The following is a 21,661-nucleotide window of genomic DNA, read 5'->3' as shown; positions in this document are numbered from 1 at the left end:
CATTCAACCACTGAGCCACATCCCCAGCCCTATTTTGTGTTTTATTTAGAGACAGGTCTCACTGAGTTGCTTAGCACTTTGCTGTTACTGAGGCTGGCTTTGAACTTGATCTTCCTGCCTCAGCTTCCTGAGAAGCTGGGATTACAGGTGTGTGCCACTGCACCTGGATAGCTTTCAGTTTTAACACTTCCTCTGCCAAACTAGGAAGCAGGTTATTTTGGTATCCTCAATTTTCAAAAAAAGTGTCTTCCATAGTTAAGTGCTCTTATTGATTATTACTCCACATTTGTTTTAACCTCACTGCCCACAATTGTTTAGTTTTACTCTTTTGTATTATTTCTAGTAGGTAAAAATAGTTAAAATATTGAGTTGTACTCCCCACCCCCCAGTACTGGGGATTGAACTCTGGGGCTGTCTACTATATCCCCAGCACTTTAAAAATTTTTTTTATTTTGATAGGGGGTCTTGCTGAGTTGCAAGACCTGATCCTTCTGCCTTAGCCTCTGAGTACTTGGGATTATAGGCATGTGCCACCACATCCAGCTCATTTCATTTTATAATATATTTGTTATTACTATGAAATATGGGTTATCTCAAGCAAGAATGCATTAAAAATAATTTAATCAGGGGCTGGGGATGTGGCTCAAGTGGTAGCGGTGTTCTCCTGGCATGTATGAGGTACTGGGCTCAATCCTCAGCACCACATTAAAATAAAGATTTAAAAAAAAAATAATGTAATCAGTAAAAAGAACCTGACATAATTCTTTTTGTCTTATAACTGAAATCCACTCTACTTATGAATATCACAGGGCTTTAGTTTTACTATGAAATATGTGCATTTCTCTAAAAACAAACAAAAGCAAAACAAACAAAAAACAGTTTCATACACAATATGAAGCCTGAACTTCTTTTTAAACATTCCTTTGTTAAATATGTGTGTTGAATCTCCTGTAGCACATTTAATAGTTACAGAAGGAAAACTTTCTCAGGAAGATCAAGGCAGGTCTCCCATCTCCACCCAAAAGCAGAGAAATGAAGTAGAAAGATTAGAGAGGTAAGCATGATAAATCCAAAGGAAGCTAACAGAAGCTGATGTTTTGTTTGGCCCCAGGCAGGTAATCTAAATTCCACCCATCTACTGTTTTAAATTCACGTCAAAGGGAAAAGATAAAACTCCCCTCACTCAAATTTATTTAAAAACTAAACAAAGGCAATTTCAAACATTTTTGTAGGTACTAAAGTAAGAGACAGGGGAAAAAGTGATGGACTAAGGAAGGAAATTTTTCCATTCTCTCAATCCCCAGCACCACCACAGGGACGGGCAAGGCAGGGAATCGAGTCTCTGAAAAGGGGAAGAAATCTAATCACTCTACTGATGTATTTTCCCAGAGCAATTAGTAATGGGCAATGAGGGAAATGTGGAAAACAAAGGATAAAGGGGAGAATAAGAGAGGCAGTAAGGGAAAAGGAAATACGAAGAAATAATGACAGGAAGAAAGGACTGCAGTGTAAGCGTGAAGGCAGGAAGAGAACCACAGGGAGAGGGAGCGCCTAGGGGCGCCAGAGCCTGCGAGTAGAGAGACTGGGAAAAGGACAGGGGTCCAGAGAGGGGTACGGTGGTGGGGCGGCCAGAGGAGTACCACCGTACCGGGGGCTTGACAAACACTATCGGTTCTCCGCGCCCGAGATCTTCTAATGCTGCGCTGGAGGCTTCGGTGACAACTGCTTGGTCCATTGAGGCCATTCCTCTCCCTAGGCGTCGGGTTGCTAGGAGGCGCCGAGCGGCTTCGGCTCCGGAGCGTGCGCAGAGCACCGCCAGGTTTGTCTCCAGTGGTGGGGGAAGGGATGCGGGCGCTCACAGCGAGGCGCCCAGCGAAGCCAGCGAAGCCAACGCAGAGGAAATCCCTCCAGACCATCATGCACTTGTGATAAGAAAATCTAGCCGGCTCTGGAGTCGCCAGAGTGTCCAGGGTGAGTATCTGCGTCAAAGGAGTGTTACCGGGAGGTAACTCCGCAGTCTCCAGCAGCCCCTTCCAGATCACTTGGGAGGCATACTTAGCGCTAAAGGAATACTTTGCTTGAGCATACACTGTGTGTATTCATCCAAGTCGACATTCTGGCGTCACTTCTCCTTTGAGAAGGGAGCACCAGACAGCAGGTTTCACCAGTTGTGAAACCACAGATCAATCCCTCCCTCTCCCTATAGACTCTTCATTTTGGGCCTCAATCTAGAATTCAACTAAATTCATTTTGGGTTTCTCAATCTAGAAAAATTCTTTTTACAAACCAACCATCCCTCAACCTTAATTTCATTTTACAGAGTACCTACCATGTTCCAGGGACTTCACATACATTAATCTCATTTAATCCTCAAAACCACCCTGCAACGGCTTTATGAAAGATGATTTTATGAAAAATCTTAAGTCCTAATCTGAGGCTTCCTTGGACAATTTACCATTTGACTCAGCATCACACAAAGTGGCAGAGCCATCCAAATACAGATTTGACTCCACTGCCCGTCATACCATGAAATTTCTGCTTCCCTAATGTGGACCTACTACCTGATCCTTTCCTTTTTTGGGTACTTTCCTAACTATTTTAATGTAACATACACACACACCTTTTAACTTAAAATTGAAATTGCTAAACCTGCCAGTGATCTGATAAATCCAGTGGGGATTTTCAGCTCTTATCTAAGGAAGCCTTAATTTGTCATTAATGCATCAATTACTCCCTCATTCTTGAATCCCTCTCCTCCCTTGACTACCAGGATTTGAACACTGACTTGCATTTGCTTCTGTGCTTCTTTCCTATCCTCTATAGAGGATAATAAAGTAATACCTGCTACATTGGCTACTGTTTGGAACCATGTCTGTGACACACTATTCACAAAGTGTGGACAAAAACAAAGTTTACAATCCAAGCTCTCACCTCTTTTCTCCCTCATTACAACTTCATGCTCTCTGTAAACCCCAAATGTGGGATCTTCACATCTACAGTCTCAATATATGCTAACCCTCCTGTATGAAATACTATTCCCTTCTTTGACACCTAGAAAACTCAAGAGTCAATTCCTAGATGTAACCTGCCATGTCCCAAAGGACTGTTTATCTTTATTGAAGGAATAATTGAAAAATCATTTGTCTTCTAACTTTAAAATTTGTAACATAGCATGCCTGTAATCCCAGTGGCTTGAGAGGTTGAAACAGAATCACAAGTTCAAAACCAGCCTCAGGGGCTGGGGTTGTGGCTCACCAGTAGTGCACTTGCCTAGCACATGCCAGGTCTTGGGTTCCATTCTCAGCACCATATAAAAATAAAGGTATTGGGTCCAACTACAACTAAAATATTAAAACAAAACAAAAACAACAAAAAAACCCCACAGCCTCAGTAAATTGCTAATTTATAACATGGTTTCTTTATTTTGAACCTTTGGAACACAGGAAAGTTAATATTTTGTTGAATAAAGTGCCAGTTTTCTCCTCTAAACAAAACTATAGATTACAGCTGTGCCTTTGAAACACTGATGTTCACATAAAACATCTGGCCGCAGTGTTAAAATGAAGACTGAGCCTAGTTCCAGAACAGGGACTCATATATATGTACTTTTTTGTTGTGCCCAGGTGTTAGACAAGTACTCTACCATTAAGCTACATCACCAGCCCAGATTTTATATTTCTAGTAATTCTAACACAATTCTGTGAGCTTTTGAGAAGGCAATAGGACTTCAATTCTTTTAAAATACTGGAATCCTAAATTCACTTTTAAAAAAGAACCAGGCACTAGGTTTAAAATCAAATTAGGGCCAAGAAGGAAGTAAACAGGAGTACTTATAAATTTAATAGATTAATCAGGTTCATCCCTTTGCCTCATTTCATTTTCTTATTTTGGCTGAGTCTATAAAACTGGCTCAGCAGACGAGGGACTGGGACCCTAGAGACTAAAAGAATGAGAAGTCCAGAAATCCATACAAGGTGTGAAATTGAACAGAAGGAACATCTTGATGAGAAAATAGTTTTATGTATCTCAAAAATAGAAACAGGATGGGTCAATGATTTCAAGGACTTTATCCATAAACCAGATTAAGCATGTAGGATAAACAAAATGTTCTCTTTAAGAAAACAATGTCTTTGTATAGTTATCACTAAGCCTTATTTTCAGGGTAAGAGTTAAGGAGGAATTTCCTTTAAAAAAAAAAAAAACAAGACTGCAATATTAGAGCCCCACATCATTTCTGCTGTCAGACTTAAAAAATTTTTTTTTACCCTTTCCTAGAAACTCCAAGGAAAACATATTATACCTGAGGATTAACTTCAACTCCAATAGCAAAGTTTTACTGGAAGAAACATCTGAGAGCCAAAATGCTATGGAGAATATTGTGGGAAATATTACCAACTATGCTAACACACAACAACATGGTTAAGATGTGAAAGTGATACATTATTTTTTATTTCTTAGTTGTAGTTGGACACAATATCTTTATTTTGTTGATTTATTTTTTGGGGGGTACTGAGGATCCAACCCAGGGCCTCGCACGTTAGGCCAGTGTTCTAACGCTCAGCCCCAGCCCAAGCCCGAAAATGACTTTTTAAAGTCATAGTTCTTGGTTCAGAAACAATTACATTGTTAGGAATCAGTTTACGAAACTATACCCATTTTAGGTAAGATAACTGAAACTTGAATAGACCTCTTCAGTGTTACACGGTGATAATCTGAACACTGCACTGCAATAAAATTCAAAAAGTCCAAAATACCCTAGAGAAAATTACCTCATTGGGAAACAGAAAAGCAAGCTTTTATTCCACTACCTTGTAAGATTTTTAACTAAAACTGTTACATCTAATACAGAAAACACTGGTATAGTAGACATCCCATCTTAATTCTTCCTATTTAATCTGTCAACTGCAATAAAGTAACATTCCCACTAGGATTATCAAGGCCTATAACTTCCCTTGACTTAAATAGATAGGCATGACTTGTCAAATCTGCCAATTCAAAACATTGAGGGCTACAATAAGCCGCTAACAACTATATATAATATTTTAGGCTTGTATTTGTAATTTTAAAAAAGTATTTAAAAGGTAGTTTAAAAAAAGATAACTAAGCAAACATTTAAAAATTCATTTTATGGTTCAAGTCAAAATGGACAAATGGATTGCAGTTTAAAAGTACAATTAAAAGGTATAAAACAGCAAGCATCAACTTTATGCTGATTCCCACGATACATATGCTTAAGATTTGTTAATGTTTCATTTAAACCTTTTTAAGATGTTTTATCCTAATTTATGAGGTACAATCTTGAGTGAAAAGCAAAAACATCTGAATTATAACAAGGACAAACCAATTCTGTATTTTATTCTTTAAATTAAACTTCACCAGTTAAATGACTCAGATTCAGAGCAACAGTTGGGTAAATTGTAATTTTTTTATTGGAAAACAAATATACAACTTGGAATGGATTTGAGGCAAATTGTGCCATAAGCAGATTTTCTTTAAGTGGCTAAACAAAGTTTAAAAAGCAAGTAACAATAAAAGAAAATGTTTCTGGTACAAGACCAGCAGTACAAAAAAATAGTGTACGAGTACCTGGATAATACACCCGTTTTGCAATAGTGCAACTTTTAAGTACATATTGTTGACTGTCCATAGTCCACGCAGAGTTACAACTCCACACTTCAACAACAACATGCTGACAAGTCCTAAAGAAAACTACTTTTAAAAAAGGCATAACCCAGATGTTCCCTCATTTGACCAACTCCATCTAAAGTTTGGATGTGCAGAAGGGCTTAGATATATCCAGAGTAAGCCACATGCAACATGTTACTTGATCAATTTTCTAAAATAAGGTATCAGGACAATGACAGTAAGATAAGGGAAGAAAACATGGAGGAATGAAGTCCTAATTACTATACATGCATATTTTTTTGACAGTAGGGGGAAACCTTTTACAGATAAGTTACAAACAAAGAAAAGGCAAATAAACAATTTTGTACAAGAAATTTAACACATTCTGTACAATGTCTTCACTTTGCTGTCATCATTTGTACAAACTCTGAAAAGAAAAAACATAACAGGTTCAGTCACATACACTCAGTCATAAAGTAGTAGTCTCTATTTCCCTTCTTTCCTTGAAATTACCACAAAGTATAGACGAAAGTTAGTTTACTGCCAAGGCTATCACTTCATAAACTGCAATTATTCAAGATTATTAATGTATAAGACTAATGTTTTATATAAGCTGTATTTTTTAAAAAGCAGCATTTGGGGGGGGGGTTTGTGGCTCAGCAGTAGAACCGCTCTCCTAGCATGTGTGAGGACCTGGGTTTGACAAAAAACAAAGGTATTCAACTACAACTTAAAAAAAAAAAAAAAAAAAAAAAGGCAGCAATTTGGTTTTTTGATTTAGACTGGGTTACCAGTGAACAACACTTCAGAGCAATGAACCAGATTTAATCTTTAGAATTAATTTTATGCTGTTTTCTAGGTTGAGTAGTTACATCAAAATACAAGTGAGAAAATATAAGGCAAATGTTTGTGGAAAATTTTAAATTTCTGAAGGCCTTGCTTTCTACAATGGCCATCCTGAAGCTTAAAGATGCATCTGATTTTAAATTCAAGCATATGTAAACAGCTTTAGATTTAAAGTCAATTAGAGGGAATAAAGAAAAGGCAGTAAGAGAAATAAAGTTCCTTAATTTCACATAGGGAATTGAAAGCTTTTTGAATTGCCTCACACAATCCTTAATACAATAAATTGTACAGTGCTTCTCAAACTTTAATGTACTGTGAATCACATAATCATCCATAAATGCAAATTCTAAGTATGGATGCAAAACTGATCTTTCTAAAAAGTTTTTAAGTGACAGTGACATTGCCTAGACTGAAGATAACATTTGGAATAGCAAAAAAAGGTTAGCAAATATTTACTATTTTAGCATCCTAATTTTTTGAGGGGAAAAAAATCTGTATTGCTAGTTTTGACCTGAGATAACCAACTTACTTTTAATTAAAAAAAAAAAAAAAAGCACAGCATGAGACCATGATTTACCTTCATAGTTTACTTGACCATCACCATCAATATCTGCTTCCCTGATCATTTCATCAACCTCTTCATCTGTTAACTTCTCTCCAAGGTTTGTCATCACATGGCGAAGTTCTGCTGCACTAATATAGCCATTGCCATCCTAGCGAAAAATTTAGCATAATGTATGAGTAAATTAGAATTATAATGGAAATTTAATTAAATTAAAATTAGAAATCCATACAAACTACAGAATCTACAAATAACTGAGCTGATCTATCACCTTTGGAATGTCACTAAGCAGGATGTCCTATGTTTAAAGCCACTATTCCACTGGATGCAGTGGTGCATGCCTATAATCCCAGTGGTTCGGGAAGCTGAGGCAAGAGAAGTTCAAAGCCAGCCTCAACAAAAGTGAGGCCTTAAGCAACTTGGTGAGAACCTGTCTCTAAATAAAATACAAAAGAGGGCTGGGGATGTGGCTCAGTGGTAGAGTGCTCCCAAGTTCAATCTCAGGTTACTAACACCCATCCCCCTCCACAAAAAACAATAGAACCACGATTCCCTCATTCCAAAGTCCCGTGATTGATTATCTTTTGTTCCAGAAGATCAATGAAATACATGTTATCAGGAAATCTAAGTTTATACAAAACAACTTTCCTTCTGTACTGGCAACCACTGAGCCACATCCTTAGTCCTTTTTATTTTCTATTTTGAGACATGGTTTTTCACTACAAGGCTGAGGCTGACCTCAAATTTGCTTTTCTCCTGCTTCAGCCTCCTATGTAGATGGGATTATAGGCATGGACTAGCACATTGGATTTAAAAAGCTCTTATTGACATTTAAATTATGTTGGTAAATCATCAGAAGCATGTCTTCAAAAACTTAGGTCTTGCATCTTCACTTCATCCTCAAATTAAAATTTGACTTTATCCAGTCCTTGAATACCCACCTTATCAAACACACGGAATGCTTCTCTAATTTCTTCTTCACTGTCTGTGTCTTTCATTTTTCTTGCCATCATTGTCAGAAATTCAGGGAAGTCAATTGTGCCATTACCTAAAATAGTTTGTTTAGTTAAAATATTAAGTAGAACATAAATACCTCTTCTTTGATCCTATTCCCTCCAAATTAAAAAGACTTACCATCAGCATCTACTTCATTAATCATGTCCTGTAACTCTGCTTCTGTGGGATTCTGCCCAAGAGACCTCATTACAGTTCCCAATTCCTTTGTTGTTATAGTTCCATCACCATCCTTGTCAAATAGTGAAAAAGCTTCTTTGAATTCTGTTTGAAAGACCACAATCCAAATATACAGGTTAACAACAACAAAAACCAATTCACCAAAAAATGTTAAAAATGTACTCACTCATTCTTAATAAAGCAAAGATATATTTAAATACAGCATCTAAAATGGATTTCTAACAAAATAGGTGGGAAAACAACATTTCAAATATTTTTTGGCCAATCACACCCCAGTATAGGCTTCACACTGAGCTACCAGGGAGTTTTACATTTAAAATCTCACAGGGAAATTAGTTATCTAGACCAGATTAAAAAAATACATGTATTCCAGGCTGAAAGAGGAAAAGAACCAAAGCCCCAACTAAATGAATTTGCCACTGAAACTGTTTCATGGAACATAATTCAACATTACAGATCTAACCTACACTGACAATAGAAAAATAAAATTACTGGTATCAAATAAATATTTCCAGAGTAATTATACTGTTTATTAGTGCATTAAGAATTTGCTTCAAAGGTGAAAACTGTCTAAATCAATTGCCTACCATATTCAAAACCAAATAATTTTAAACTTCAATATATACAATAGGCTAGTTTTCTTTTATAGGAAAGTATACAGGACTATCCACCAAATAATTTATAATGATGGCAAAAAGGGGCTGAAAGATTATGTCAAGTTTTAACCAAGTGCTCAATTATTGAGAACAAAGACAATTTAGACTTTTCTTTCACACATAAAACTCCAAGCTTATAAGGAATAAAATAAATTATCTCTCAAGATCCTATGAAATTGTGTTCTTCTATCTTTTCTTTGAACTCAACTACTACTTTACTGATTTCGACCATTGACACATAAACATCTTCAAGTCTCTCAGCCTAAAACTAAAGTCACAGCTAAGTTATGTTATGTTTTCTTTTTAAGTGCTTGACTTATCCCTTCCCAAATTTTGGAAGGCACCACTACTTAAACAATCCATTATTAAAAACCACTTTCAGCTCCATCTTTGGGCAGGGGTGTGTGAAATATGTTAATCAATAAGCCCTTAGCTGCCTGATTAGCCAGGACATGTTTTGATATGCAGAGGCCATATGGCACAGAAGCTAACAGGAGGGTTGAACCTGACTTCCTGAGTACAACATCTCAGCTTTGCTACTTACCAGCAAAGTAAAAAGGGCAAAAAACTCAATCTGCTTCACTATCATTTTTCTTTTTTAAAAAAAGGGGGGGAGGGGGTGTCTGGGGTTGTAACCCAGTGGTAGAGCACTTGCCTTGCATGTGTGAGGAACCAAGTCTGATCTTCAGCACCACATAAAATAAAGGTATTGTGTCCATTTACAACTAAAAATATGTTGTAAATGGACAACTATCTTTTACATAACTGATAGTTTTAAGGGACTTTTTATGTTTAAAAAAAGGGGGTGGGGTAGGAGGGCTAACTGTACCTACCTTCCCAAGTTTGATTTATGTAAACACTTAGAACTACTGCACTGAAAAACTCAAAATTCTCTTGGTTTACCTCCCACTTTACACTGCACCAAACAAAAGGTCCTTGGCTCTTATTTCAATCTGTAGAGTGACCAATTTTACCACTTTCTCTCTCTGGCCATTTCATCTACACTACTTGAAACAAAAACTTCTTAATTAACAAGTTTTGTTGAAATCTACCATTTTAATATTACTTGATTCTTTTTCTACCTCTACAACCAATACTTTGGTTTTAAGTGTCATTGTCTTTTGCTAGGACTATTACCATTGCAATCCTCCTGCCTCAGCCTCCGGAAGACATTGGGATTACAGGTATGTGACATAACACCTCCCCCCACCCATGGGATTCTTTACAATCACCCACACATCAGCCTGGATCTATTATCTCTTTGGATCACATACCATGTTACTTTTTTCTGCTTAAAATTATTTTAACTGCTTAGCTTTATTTAGATATCATTGACTAGTTGTAGTAGCTTGCCACATTCAGTAGTATTATAATAGTTCCATTCATTTATATCACTTGTTTCCAGAGGAACTCATTTCAAATCAGAAGCTTAGTGCCACACTAATAACAGCTTTTATGACAATACTATAGCACTAAACTACATCAATCTAATGACAAAAATAGATTAGGAATTCCCTACCTATAAAGAAAAGGATTTGACAAAGGTATTTCCACTTTATTAAAGGCTTAAAAAAAAAAAAAAGACGTACTCATTACCTAGAAACATATAAACCATTATAATTCATACACTCACAATCTATCACCTAATAACTTAGGTTACAAAAACCACAAATATTTAGAGATGCATATTTGTTTACATTGCTTTCTCTGCTATGGAACATCTAGCTATGGGCATTACTTAATGCCATCATTAAGCACATACTTTCCCAATGTTAAAGCAGCAATAATTAAATGATTTAACTATTAACTAAATTATGAAAGAGGAATGGTTTAAGTTTATATATTTGTGCTTTAAATTTCAAGAAGTTAAAAAATCCAATGAGCCTTTAAATGTTGCTAAATTAAATGAGAATTAAACACAATGCTATAACTACTATTTACTTTATGAATGCAAGAAAATGATGATAGGGCTGGGTTACAGCTCAGTGATAGAGCATTTGCCTAATTTGCCTAGTATGCACAGGCCCTGGATTCAATCCTCAGCATTGAAAAAAAGTCAGATTTTTAGAGCTAGAACACACCTATAATCCCAGTAATTTAGGAGGCTAAGGCAGGATGATTGCAAGTATGAGGCCAGCCTCAGTAACTTAGTGTGACCCCATCTCAAAAAATTAAAAAATAAATAAAGGGTGAGGGCGTAGCCCGATGGCAAAGCACCCCTGGGTTCAAGCAGCTCCAGTACCAAAAGCAAACAAAGGAAGGGGAGGAAGCCAAGTTTTATTCCAAAGTTCTGCTTGAAATGAGAATAAAATAATAAACTCCAAAGTACAATTTAAATTCACTTGTCTTTTCAGAACTAGTATAACCTTTATGTACAGAAGCATTTAACTCTGCACAAGGGAAATCCCTAAAATGACCTAATATATCCAGGAGTTAAAACCTAAATACACAATAAAGAACAGGTCCTGAATGTCAGAACAGCTATTTTCTACATAACTGATAGTTTTAAGGAACTTCCCAAAATTTATTTGAGCTATGCCTAAGTTGAAATTTTCTGAAAAGTCACCAAGTTTTACTACTTCTTCATTAGCAACCTCAGGACCCTTTCCTAATTAGTTCATTACACATATCTATAATTCTGTTAAAATAGGTTGTAATATTCCTTTTAAAGGTCTATTGTATGAAAAATACATTGTCATATGTAATTGTTGCTAAAAACTATATAAGGTTAATGTTTTTTCAAATGTGGGCCTTCAACATTTAATAAAGTCTCATGGAAGTGAGGGAAGGAAATTTCTTGTGTATCTTGTCCTTTGAGTGTCTAAAATGCAACTGAAGGTATCATGTCACAAACAAAATTATCTTGTTAATGATACCACAACAGGCTGGAGTGTTCTTTAAGACCTAGTAATATAACAAGTAAGTTTAGTAACCTTACCTCAATAAGATTAAGTTATTTGCTGTTAGTGGAATTTTTTCTTTCTTTTCTTTTTTTTTTTTTTGGTAACAGCGACTGAACCCAGGAACCCAGGGCTACAAAACCACTAAGTCACATCCTCAGCCCTTTTTTGAGTCAGGATCTTGCTCAGTTGCTGAGGCTGGCTTTGACTTATAATCCTCTTGCCCCAGCCTCCCCAGTGCTGGGATTATAGATATGCACTACCACACCTGGCTTATTAGAATTTCTTTCTTTTTAAATATTTTTTTTAGTTGTAGACTGACACAATATCTTTACTTATTTATGTAGTGCTAAGGATGGAACCCAGTGCCTTATGCATGCAAGGCAAGCATTCTACCACTGAAGTACAACCCTAACCCTGGCTTATTAGAATTTCTGAACAAAGATTTAGTAATGATCATTACATGTCAATAAAAATAGTTTCAAAGTATGTTGGCATACTCGATGTTACATTACTTATCGGGCTTGATAACATCTGTTCTGAGAACAAGTAGATGATAGACTTTTTAAGTTGGACAATATTTTTATGTGGTGCTGGGGATCGAACCCAGGGCCTTGAGCATGCTAGGCAAGCACTCTTACTGAGCCATAACTCCAGCCCAAGACTCTTTTAAGATGTTATTGATCACCAGTAATTTACCAGTTAAATGAAAAAAAACCCATCTTTACCTCAAAGGTAAACATTGAAATAAACAAAAATTTGGGACAAAGGACGTGGGCATATAATAGGATGATAGTATACTGACTTTTTTTAAAAAATATTTTTTAGTTGTTGATGTACTTTTATTTTTTGTCTATTATACGTGGTGCAGAGGATTGAACCCAGTGCCTCACACATGCTAGGCAAGTGCTCTGCCACTGAGCCACAACCCCAGCCCCCCCCCCACCCAATACTGACTTTTTTTTGTGACACCCATCTCTGAGAATCTACTTAAGAAATACTTATTCAGGGTAGGGATATAGCTCAGTGATAGAGCACTTGCTTAGCATGGGAGAAGCCTGAATTCCATGCTCAGTATTGCCAAAGGAAAAAAAAAAAGTTCTTATTCAGTGCTTACTATTGTGGCTGGTACTGGGGCTACAAGTACAAGATCCCTGACTGCACACAGCTTTTGTTTTAATAGCATAAAAGTTTTAGTTCCTCTACCTTAAAGGTTTACTATAACCTGGAGTTAAAGAATGGCTTTAAAGAAATCTGTGGTATAGAAAAAACAGGATAGGGAGAAAACCTAAAAACAGACTTTTTCTTACTCTCAAAGCTCAAAAATCCAGTCATTGAAAATTGGATTCTCTTATATTCAAAAGATAAGCTTTAAGAGTTTTGTGGTTAAGAGAATAGTAATGAATATCAACCAGGTGACTTTCACTTGGGGTAACATTTTCCATACTGAAGTGAATGTTATATATTAGATACACAAAGAGACACAATTACCTGACTGGAAATGTTAAATGAAAAACAAATATATTTACAGGTCAAGAGTTTAAGACTGGAAATACTAAAGGCCATCTCTCCTATAGAGAGATGGTCTTTGTCAGCTTTGAGAAATAAACTCTCATGTGTATCTCTGCAAAGAAAAAAAGATTTGGAAACATTAAATTATCTATCTCCTGAACGAAACATTATATAAAAACAATTTCACACCAGGCATGCTGGTGCATGCCTGTAATCCTACCGTCTCAGGAGACAGATGCAGGAGGACTACAAGTTTGAAGATAGCCTCAGCATCTTGGCAAGGCCCTAAGCAACAGGGAGACCCTGTCTTAAAATATAAAAGGTCTGGGGATATAGCTCAGTGGTAAAGTATCCCTGGGTTAAATCCCCAGTACCAATATATAAATGTAAGTAGATTTCATATAATATTTTATTAATTGTTTGAGGAGACTTAACTCTTTCTGTAAACTCATGGGGTGGAAGACTTGCTTAAAAAAAAACAAAAAACTATTTTTTGTTGTAGATGGACACAATACTTTTATTTACTTATTATGTGGTGCTAAAGATCAAACCCAGTGCCTCACACATGCTAAAAAAGCACACTACCACTGAGCTACAACCCCAGCCTTTGCTTTAAGCTTTTATTGAGATCCATAGTTGAGTTCCATGTGGGTTTTAGAAAATGTTCAGGTGCTTCTAAGCACTTATTGAACTCTTCCTGACTGAGAAATTTGAAATTAAATTACTTGGTGCTTGTGCTAAATAAAGTCTATTGAAAGCAAATGAACAGGTTGAAAAACATTCTGCAATTAATTAACTGCAATTAATTTTTTTTTTAATATTTACTTTTTAGTATTTGGCGGACACAACATCTTAGTTTGTATGTGGTGCTGAGGATCAAACCTGGGCTGCACGCATTCCAGGAGAGCCCGCTACCACTTGAGCCACATTCCCAGCCCCTGCAATTAATTTTTAAAATACAAAAATTGGGGAGGTCCCCCCAACATTCTACCCATCTCAAAGTCTGTATTAGAATAAAAATTTAAAAAGTATTAATGTTTAAATGATATAGTACAAAGAAAACAGGATATTGGGTTTTATATAATAATTTCACATGTTTCCATAGCAAACCACATATTTTAAAAACTTCATTTCGATAGCTGTCACTACTTTTTAGGTCAAAATTCAGTGACATTTATAAACTTCTTTTCTAGAGAAAATAATTACTCACCAATACAGAATTCACAGGTTGAGTATTCCTTATATAAAATGCTTGGTATCAGAAATGTTTCAGATTTTAAAGTATTTATGAATTTATAACTCACCCTGTAAATGGATCCCAAGTCTAAACACAAAATTCATTTGTTTTCTATTCACCTTAATATACCCAAGCTCACAAGGTAATTTTATCTTTAGTATCTGAGCGTTCTGACTTCAATCCATCAAATGAAGCTGGGTATGTAATTTTCCACTGATGATGTCATGTCAGCCCTCATTAAGTTTCTGATTTTGGGACATTTCAGATTTTCACATTAAGGAGGTCCAACCTATATATGCAATTCTAAATTTAAAATACTAATTTAAGCCAGAGTAAATTCAGTGTTTCTTCCTTAGAATTAATTTCTTCCTTCCTTCTCCTCTTTCTTTCATGGTCCTGGGGATTTTTAAATTTTATTTTGTACCGGGGATTGAACTCAGAGGCACCTAACACCACTTAGCCAAATCCCCAGACCCCTTATTTATTTTTTTTATTTTGAGACAGGGTCTAAGTTGCTGGTGCTAACTTTTGAATATTCAATCCTCCTGCCTCAACCTCTGGAGCCCAGCTCATAGTACTGGAGACTTAACCCAGCAGTGCTCTACCACTTAGCTATGCCCCCAGCCAGTTTTTAGGGTCCCCACTAAGTCGCCAAGGCTGGCCTTTACTTTTGATCCTCCTGCCTTAGCCTCTGAGTTGCTGGGATTACAGGGGTACACCATCTCACTAAGCTCAATATTCATTTCCTAATTCTACATTTCAAATTATCTTAAGTCACTACTTGGCTCGTTTTCTTGTGGATACTGATTTGGAGCTTCAATGTTTACTAGCCCAGAATTCATGTTTTATGGTAAGGTAATCTTCAAAATACAAAGACCACCACTGAGCTCTTAAGCATATCCACACAGACTAAAATACATTGCTTTAAGCAACAGACGCAAGCATCTTTCACAGGAAATGTTTACTTCCTCACTTGTCCAAGCAGGCTGAATTACTATATTAACATTCCATCCAGTTGTTACCATCTCTGACATACAACAAAGCCAATTATTTCATATAAGTACCTATTTTGAGGTTGTCTATTCAGTTAATTTGTTAAAAAAAAAAATCCGATGGGCATAATCTAGCAATTTCTCACCTGCAATCTGCTCTTCAGTCAGTTGGTCAGCCTACAAAGAAATAAAAAAGGTAGATGAGTGATTTAGAAGTTATGTAAATTAACAGTTGCAGTTTCAAGGTTCATTTTACATCATGAACTTAAATTAGTTCAACATTTCTTAGTATCAGGAAAACACAGATCTGGTTTACCGACTCAATGTTTAGGATATACATATTTCAGAATACTTTTGAAAGTTTATTATCCACAACTGAAAATCTGTTATACAATTTCTTCAGGAATTGTTCTTCTAAAGCACAGAACCCAATAAAAATGGTGTTTTCTTTTTCAAGGTGAGAATACCAAAATTTAAGCTGACCCATGGCAGATACAAGCCATTACTACTAGAAATTGCCACTGAGAGCAAATATTTAAGAATCCCAAATTGAAAGTTATTACCATGAATGATTTGAAACGCCATTCTTACATGAAAAAGTGATTTCCCAAAAATAAAAAGAAGCACTGCCAGTTTTTAGTACTTCTCATCTGGCAGGCAAATGCAAAAAATCCAGAGTTCTGACCATCTGAACTACAATATTTACCAAATCTAAGTCCTGCCATCTATTTTCTTTTCTTTTTGAAATCCCAAAGCCAGCCTAAAGTTTGTAATGGGCGTGGAGATGAGGGAGAGGAAGGATATGGGGAAGGACTGGGAACTGAACCCAGGGGAACTTTACCACTGCACAATACCCCCAGCCCTTTTTATTTTGACACAGGGTCTCACTACTAAGTTGCCTGAAGCTGGTCATGAACTTTGGATCCTTTTGCCTCAGTCTCCCAAGTAGATGTGCCACTGCACCCAGCTGGTTTGTGATGTTTTTACAGCATATATAGAAGAGTTCCTGGAGGCTCTGTGTTGTTGTTCTTTAATTTCAGGGTCAGGTTTAATTTAGGTGGGTTAAGGTAAAACAAAATTAGTAACAGAGCCACAATTAAGACTCAAAAGTGTCACACATACCTTGTACCTTGAATTTCAGAGCACCATAATAACATTTGCAAAATATACACTTTTTTTGTTGTTCTTGTGGCATTCATTTTTCATCTTTCACTGCTTATTAGTACATACATCCATAAAACAACAGCATGGTATTGAGGAGTGCTACCAAGAGAGACTATCTAAAATGCCTACTAATGTGAAAGTGTACCCTGATTAATCCATTCACTTACTTGTTGGGAGAAGAAAAATAAACACTGCCTGGCTTCACTCTTTACAAATGAACACACCCTGAAGAAGGCTAACCTTAATGTGGAATTGGCCTCAAATTTCTCAATGGTACATATGAGAAAATTTTAAAATGAACCCAGTAAAAAGTTTCTTTCCCTGCTCAGTAATTCTAATTTGACCATGATAAGAAATGAATGTTTCTATTAAAGAAAGAAAGAAAAAAACCCAAAAGAAATTAGCAATTAAGTTCCAATGCAAAAGTTTCCCAAGATAAACTCTTTCTCCAACAAGTCCCAATCCTCCACTAACAAATATTTGGTGTTAATATTAGGTCAAGCAGTTTTACCTAGCAGTAACTTAAAATCCAGGGAATCCACTGAGAATGTTTATTTATTTATAACAGAAGCTACAGAAAATTTACTTCTAGTCAGATTGCATTTTGCAGGTCTCTTGAAGGAAGAGCCACAGGGACAGTATAGAAATAAGTACAGTGTTTGGAATCATATTGGAGCTGGTTCCCAAATCTGCCACTTAATTAGCTGTGTGACCCTGGACAGGTTACTCAACCTCTCAGAGTCAACTCCATCTGCAACACAATACCCTTGTGAGGGTTGTTGTACAGAGCAAAACTATTAAGGAGATAGTCTAAAGGTCAAGTTAATGGTAACTATTAATTTACATAAATTAATTAACCTATAATGTTAAATATAAACCTGACTAGCCCAATTTTCACAAAGGTGGTAAATATGCATGGCATTATAAAGCCCTTTTCAGCAAAGGTACCATTTTCTGTGTCAATTTTGTTTAAGGGTAGAAAACAAAAAATCACAAGGTTCAACAGATGTGGCAGATGAAATCAGCTGAAAACTAAAAAATGTTAAGCTAAATGTCTGGCAGGCACTGCATTATAGGTGAAAGCTAAAGGAATTAGTGCTATATACCGGGAGGCATGGGTATGTTCTCTCATACCACATGCTGGGGGCGGGTTCACAAATATGAAAGATGAGAAGGCCTGAAGATGCTAGCTATAAAAAGAAATTTTGAAATCGTCAAATTTGCTTGCAATGTCAAAATTTTAACATTCTCTAGCTCTAGATCTCCATGCAAACTGCAACCTTAGAAATGATTAAAAAAAATGAATTGGAAATAACTAAGCACAATAGAGACTAAATTATATAACATGAAACCTTTCAATTTTGCTCAGAAGGTTTCAAGAAGTTTTTTTGTATATACTATTTACCTAAGTTAAAAATTTTAAAATAAACTTTGCCAGCAACATTCAGGTTGTAACCTCTTGAAAGCAAGACTATCAATCAGACTTCCTAACACTAACTTTTCCAAATAAATTTTATTCTTCATTCTGTCCATGGAGAGTGCCATTTTCTTATTTTGAAGAATAAGAATTATACTTCTGGGAAAACACAAGCTCATTAACATGTGTTTATCTCAGTAAAGTGAAGACTAATTCACTAGAGATGACTAGTTCTTACTCTTATTTTTTCAACTGCTGACATAATTCTTCATACGGCTTTTGTCAATCCAAAGCAGACTTCCAGACATTAGTATACTCTCAGGTTCCACCCCAACCTACTGAACCCAATGTGCATTTTAGAGAACCAACTAACCTGCACTACTGCTTGCCCTTAAGTGAATACATTATGTACCTATTAAATGAAATGGCACTCAAAAGTAGGTACCCATAATGTGTGAAGTTTCTGTGGGGAAAAGTGGTTTAGAAAATCTGAAGGTCTTATCTGAGTTCACAGGCTCAAAAGGAAATACAAATTGCTACCCTCTGTCCATTTCTATCTGTTCATTCCACCCAACTGTTACTTAAGCTATAAAGGCTTCAATAGCTAACATTTTTTCCTATAAATAAGCCAGGCTATTTTTTTGCCTTTATCAAAATCAGTCTAAATTATTTCAGTAGATACTTTAATTCTGACAGATCAGCAATTATTATATAGCATCTTGAACCAAAACAGAAACTACTGGAACAAAATCACTTCATAAAAATTAGCATCTTTTAGTAAAAGGTCTAATTTCGAGCCAAAGCTAGAATTTTCTGTAATACAGCCAAAGCAAATTATTTGATTTTCTGGTCTAACAGAAACAGACCTTACAGTATGATTGAATAACAATTATTTAAACTGAAGTGACAAAATTTTCTGGCTTTTCACTTTTTCAACTTATAACACTGCTCAATTCTTCTTGAATCAATCCTCTCTCAATAAACATGTACAGACTACAATATCTATAAGCGATCTTATTATGTACTTTTAAAAAATACATACGGAATAATTTTTAATTCTTGATGGAGTCCTAATTTTGAAAAAAATCTCAAAATATTATATTATGAAATTAGTTGAGAACAATTTTTAAACTAATTTATTACTTGAGGATGACTGCCAATTTAAAAAAAAAAACAAAAACCCAATACAGCAATGACGCAAACACTAACTACAAAAGCTTATCATTGGCAAAGGACCACAGCGTGATTTAGACACAAACTATACTTCCCCAAGAAAATCTATTTAAATAGATTATGAGACTGGATTAGAAAATACCTATTCCTTAATTAAAAATGTATATATCCTGCATATTTTGAAATTATTATTACATCCCTATAATGTAATCCTCTTTTGCTTAAAGAATAAATTAGGCCAGCATATTTGAATTAAAAATAATGTAAAATATCAGATGGGAAGAATCCATCAAACTTATATGAACGCTGGTTTTTACCATGGTGAACTCTCCCCACACCCATACAGGCTGTAGGTTTCACTTGGCAAGGATTCCAAACTCCTGTTTAAGATGTCACCTTGCCTCTTGGACACACCCATCGCCATTAACCACTTGGCAGAACGAACCACAAAATAAGTATTGCAAATTATCACCCGCAATTTTTTTTTTTAAACAGGAAGGAATGGGAGGTCCAAGAGTCCTTGGTAACAGAAAAATGCTTTCTAAAATCCCCTGCCCTCCCCGTACACTCTTCTACCAGTACAGTATTTGACAGCCCTTATTGTATAAATGAATTGTACGTTAAGATCAGCTGGCAACTTCTACACGGAAATAAGAGTCATTTTCAAGGCATGTTGTGTGGTCGTGGTTTTTTACCATTAAGAGTGCACGAGTACTCAAGAACAGGACAGTGGCCCCTTTCAAAGGGACCCGTGCAATTATTATATGAAGATAAGATCGATTACATGAAGACCGACTTTCACAACAGAATGGCAATCACCCTGGCTCAGTGAATATAAAACACCTTTCAGACCGCAGCCAGAGCCGAACGCTCTTCCTAACAGGATAGGTCTTTCGAGAGGCGTTAAAATTAAAGGCATAAAATTCATTTCCTTCAAAGGTAAAGCCACTTAAAACGTTTTTTTCTTAATCCAGCCTGGTTGTTGGAAGACGGCCCTAAGGTTCGGATGGAATAGAAATAACAGGGTGGCCAGCTGGGTGGGAAAGTGACGAGGTTCCCTCCTCCGCCAGCCGGCCCCGCAGAGCAGCGGGCCGCTGAAACCTCCGCAGTCCTGCAGGTGCCAACGCAGCAGCTGGAGCGCGAGCGAAGCCGAGCGGGCGGCGGCTCCCGGCCCCGCGCGGCACCCGCCCGCCCCGCCCCCACCGGCCGCTCCCTGCGCCGCGCGGGCTCGGCCCACACAGCGCGCCGCCCGCTCGCGCGCCCCCCGGACCCCGGCACGCGGGGGCTAACGGCGGCGCCAGCGCTCGCCCCGGGGCCCCGCGCGCTCCTCCCCCCCCAGGCGCATGGCGGCCGCCAGCGGACAAAGGCGCTTCCTGGCGCCCGCTCTAACCGTCCGTTGGGTGTTTGAATCTGGCCACTGGGTTGACCTTTCAAGGCGTCCGACAGAAAGAACTCTTCGCTCCCTCGCCCCCTTTTCTCCTCCTCTCCCCCATGTGCCAGTCTGCCCCGCACCCCAGACCCATCCTTCCCTAGCCGAGCTCCCGCAGAAGCTTCCCAGCCTCAGGGGCTGTGAGCCCGGCCCTCCAACTGACTAGAAAGAAGCCCCCCTGTGGAGTAGGGGGGATGGGGGAGAACCTGCGACACTACCGTCACGGGTGCCCCCGGCCTCTTTTGCGCCATCCCTCTGGGGAAAGCTACTCCTTGAGGGTGGAAATGAGGCGAAATCCCTTTCTTTAGCTTATCTGTTTCAGCCTTTCCCCGCCACAGGTCAAGCGCCAGCAGCTCAGCGACGCACTCACCATGCTGCAAGCGCTACCGGTTTCCGAGACACGACCACACAACCACTCGGCTCACTCGCTCCACTCGGACTAATTCTCCTCCTCCGCCCCCAGTGCCTCATAAACACCTCCCTCCGCTAGATCCCTCCGCCGTACGCCAGATAACGGAACATCGCAAACGAGTCCCGGCCAGCCCCCTCCCCTCAAACTCTCCTCGAGACCCCTTTATCCACAGTTATTTGATCGACGAGGCAAGAGATAAAGGGAAATGGGGGAACGGATGACGTAAGTGACTTTCGTTCAACAGTGAGCCGTTAAAAGGCCGGTGGAGTCGCGCCTGTGGAGCGCTATTTTGCGGCGCGGAGGAGCATCTCAGGGGCGACGCGCACTACGATAGTCGTTGAAACGGCCTCTGATTGGCTGATTCGTACCTGCAATGCGTCACTCGGACTCGCAGCCGCCGCCGAGACGCGGTGCGGCTTCTGCCGTTGCTGCACGGGCCGCGCTGTCCTAGCAACTGCGCCAGGAGGCAGAGTCGCTTCTCTTGCGCTTGTCCGGAGAACCTTCCAGCTCCATCTCTCTTTCCCTGCCACATTCACACAAAC

The 21,661-nt window shown here is 37.9% G+C and overlaps 2 protein-coding genes across 2 annotated transcripts in view; both read right to left on the bottom strand.

The window, feature by feature from the left end:
- The window catches only part of Stpg4 (sperm-tail PG-rich repeat containing 4), a 43,226-nt gene extending 37,954 nt beyond the window's left edge, over positions 1-5,272 (bottom strand). The window contains exon 1 of the mRNA XM_005324490.3: positions 1,649-5,272. Within this exon, the coding sequence (XP_005324547.2) occupies positions 1,649-1,744 (96 nt within the window). The 5' untranslated portion in view covers positions 1,745-5,272. The remainder of the gene's footprint in view (positions 1-1,648) is intronic.
- A 134-nt stretch (positions 5,273-5,406) lies between these two features.
- Calm2 (calmodulin 2) lies at positions 5,407-21,214 on the bottom strand. The gene is made up of 6 exons (XM_005324489.5): positions 21,078-21,214; positions 15,671-15,701; positions 8,168-8,311; positions 7,975-8,081; positions 7,049-7,184; positions 5,407-6,052 (listed from the first exon to the last, which is right to left on the bottom strand). Exons 1-6 carry the CDS (start codon positions 21,078-21,080, stop codon positions 6,024-6,026), a joined length of 450 nt encoding a protein of 149 aa, XP_005324546.1. The 5' UTR covers positions 21,081-21,214; the 3' UTR covers positions 5,407-6,023.
- Between the last annotated feature and the right edge of the window lie 447 nt (positions 21,215-21,661).

This window comes from Ictidomys tridecemlineatus, chromosome 12 (genome assembly GCF_052094955.1).
Source record: "Ictidomys tridecemlineatus isolate mIctTri1 chromosome 12, mIctTri1.hap1, whole genome shotgun sequence".
Classification (NCBI taxonomy): domain Eukaryota; kingdom Metazoa; phylum Chordata; class Mammalia; order Rodentia; family Sciuridae; genus Ictidomys; species Ictidomys tridecemlineatus.
This window is presented reverse-complemented; position numbering and strand designations above follow the sequence as displayed.